This window comes from Drosophila teissieri, chromosome X, assembly GCF_016746235.2.
Source record: "Drosophila teissieri strain GT53w chromosome X, Prin_Dtei_1.1, whole genome shotgun sequence".
Classification (NCBI taxonomy): domain Eukaryota; kingdom Metazoa; phylum Arthropoda; class Insecta; order Diptera; family Drosophilidae; genus Drosophila; species Drosophila teissieri.
Genome location: NC_053034.1, coordinates 5779013 through 5781829, shown reverse-complemented (window position 1 = coordinate 5781829; position 2817 = coordinate 5779013). Strand labels below are relative to the sequence as shown.

The following is a 2817-nucleotide window of genomic DNA, read 5'->3' as shown; positions in this document are numbered from 1 at the left end:
TCAACGTCAAGGAGTGGCCAACTGGCCTCCATGGCGGTGACTGTACTGCGCCCCCGGCCTAAAGGTGTTCGAGGAAAAGTTCTTGAGCCCTGTAGACTTGATGTTGGGTCCTCACCAGCTGATGCCCCCGTGATGGATGGGTCTCATGGCATTTAGAATTTTCTAGGATTTTTCACACTCATAGCCACTCAGTTGAAATTATTTGCATGATGTTCAGTTTTATGCCGTTTTAATAACTTCAACGCCATATGATTTGTTACGAAAAGTTTGCCCAAGGAATTGCCCCTTTGCGCTTGCTCCATAAATTACACCCATTTGCATATATTCATTACCTGCAAATATTTTGATCTGCTTAAGATTGATATTTGTATTATTTAATTTTTATAATTTATAAATTGCATACTCCCGGTCAAATGAATCGCATTAGTAATTTTTGGCAGTGTTACTTTCGCTTTATGGCCAAAAAAGAAACCATCATTGAAATCGAAGGAAATTCCTGTTGGTCAGCTCATCGAAGATGAGGAGGTGTTGGATACTTGAGAAGGGGATGAGGAGATGGCCTGAATAGCGATGCTGATGTGGCGGTGGACAAGGATATGGCTGTGGATGCCGATGCCGATGATGATGATGATGATGATGATGATGACTGAGCTTGCATAAACGAGTTTGCCCTTAAGTGTATGCGCATGCTGAAGGATGGGGCGGCGGATCCAAAGGAACTGGCTAAGGGGGACTCCAAAATGAGGTGGGGGAGGTGGTGTAGGTGGGTGAAATGGGGGTGAAAGGGGGTGAAAGGGGGTCGCAAGGACGACAAGCAGAGCGAGGAGAATTTGTGCGTGAGCAGCATATTCGATGTGCCACACATACAGCCAAGTTATTTATGCAGACTCACATACAAAGCATGCAAAGATTTTGCATTACCCTTCCATCAGGCAACCACCATCCTTCCATTAACTCACCACCCACTACCCACTACCCACTACGGAGTATCCTCTATCCACTATCCACTACCCAGTATCAGCCATCCACCCACTGAATGGGCTCTGTGCCAGCACCAAAAGTAGCATCTGCCCGGGAGGTCCGCATACAATTAGCTGCAACTGTAATTAAAGCAATTGTATAATAAATCTTTTGCCAAATGGGAAAAGATCCAACTCACTCCTGGCTCTTTTTAACCCCAGCAGGTATATATAATCGGGAAGAGGGGCGAGCGGGGCTTAAGCAGCGGGTGCCAAGCGAAATGCTAGCCAAGGAAAAACTACGAAATTAATATAAATTTAATAGTTTGGCCCCTGGCATTTATGGAGGGCATAAAGCGAAGGCGGGTCGTTAAATGCATTCAAATGGATAAGCTAGAAAAAAAGACGAATAGAATGCCCTGCAAAATATTTCACAGTTAGTGTTTGAAATGTGCTTGCTACATTTCACTTGAATACAAAACTTCAAAAGGCCAAATTTATTCGGTTTCACTGTCTCACCGAACCAGTTGGCACAATTATATTTTCTATTAGCAAAACCCAAAAGCCACAGAAAAATTGCTCGAATGTTAGGAAAACTTTTCGGCGAAGCTCAGAATCCCATTTAAATGTCTGGCCATCGATCGCGACACGTTCGCCGTCCGGCAGCGGAAATAGTCCGCGAACTGAGGAATCTTCGATCCTCGCCTCTGCGAATCGACGACGAGAACGAGGCGTGGGCGGAAGGCTACGAGAAGCCGCCCCCTCCAGATCTTCCGGTGACCAGTCGCGATCAATTGGAGCTGCTACGTCTGAGTCGCCACCGTATTGGCCTGCTCCTGATCCGTCCCGCTTTTGAGCAGGCCGTCACTGGGTGCTTTGTCCGGGTGAACGTCAATGGCCAGGTGGAGTTGCCCGATCATCGGATCGCCGAGGTGCTGGGCATCTGCGAACTAGACTTTGGCTACAAGGTGGAGCAAATACCCACGAATGTGGCGCTGAGGCTGCGCTACGAGGACCTGGTGATGCAGCACGAGATCAACGATGTATCCAATTTGGCCTTCACCCAGGATGAATTCGAACTGTGGCGCGATAACTGCGTTAACCAGGCTCTCAGTCCACCCACAACCCACATGGTGACGCGCAAAAAGGTCGAGCTGTACAACGCCCTGCAGTCCGAGGCCAAGCCATTATCCCTGATCCAAAGGACCTTCTCCTTCGCTCTGAGGCCCCAGCAGAAAAGCGGCATTATGGAGCGACATGGCGCCGTTTATCCCTGGCGATTGAAGCATCCCCTCCCGTTCGTGCCGCAACCACCGGTCATGCCACCGCCTGCAAGTCCGCCCAGGGGTCTCACCTACCGCCCCAAACTGGAAACCGTAGCAGAGGAGGAGGAACCGGAGGGCAGCGGCACTGGCACTGGTATTACCAAAATCTAAACCAAATTAATTGACAACTTTTACTTGTTAAACAATTATTCAGCGAAGATATTGACAATTGGCACAACTTTTAATGGCTTGTTATCATACATAATTATAGTAATAATTGATATGCAAATTATTGGACTTCAACATGGAAAAACCTATCATTAAAATGTGTTTAAAAGTAATCCTTCGAAGTTAATGAAAAATATAAACGCAAATGTAAATTTATTTTCTAAATTAGGACGTTTTTGAATGGAGTCTAGGAAAGGATATGTTTGGCTACCTACATAAGCTTTAATAAAAAGCTATGCTAGCATTTCAAACATTTTAAGAAATGCATAAGTTCAAGGGTATCGTGTAAAATGCGCTTTGGAACTTACACTTTTACAGCCGCTATAAATTCGAGAAATAAAATGTTTAAAATTAAATGATACAAT

At 45.7% G+C, this 2817-nt stretch overlaps 1 protein-coding gene across 1 annotated transcript; it reads left to right on the top strand.

Moving 5' to 3' along the window:
- The first annotated feature begins 1407 nt into the window (after nucleotides 1-1407).
- LOC122624542 (RNA polymerase-associated protein Rtf1) lies at nucleotides 1408-2608 on the top strand. The gene has a single exon (XM_043804172.1). It carries the CDS (start codon nucleotides 1586-1588, stop codon nucleotides 2393-2395), a length of 810 nt encoding a protein of 269 aa, XP_043660107.1. The 5' UTR covers nucleotides 1408-1585; the 3' UTR covers nucleotides 2396-2608.
- The last annotated feature ends 209 nt before the right edge of the window (nucleotides 2609-2817 follow it).

What these genes read in the sequence shown, in the direction of transcription:
- LOC122624542 (XM_043804172.1), top strand. Translation starts at nt 1,586, where the DNA reads ATGTCTGGCCATCGATCGCGACACGTTCGCCGTCCGGCAGCGGAAATA.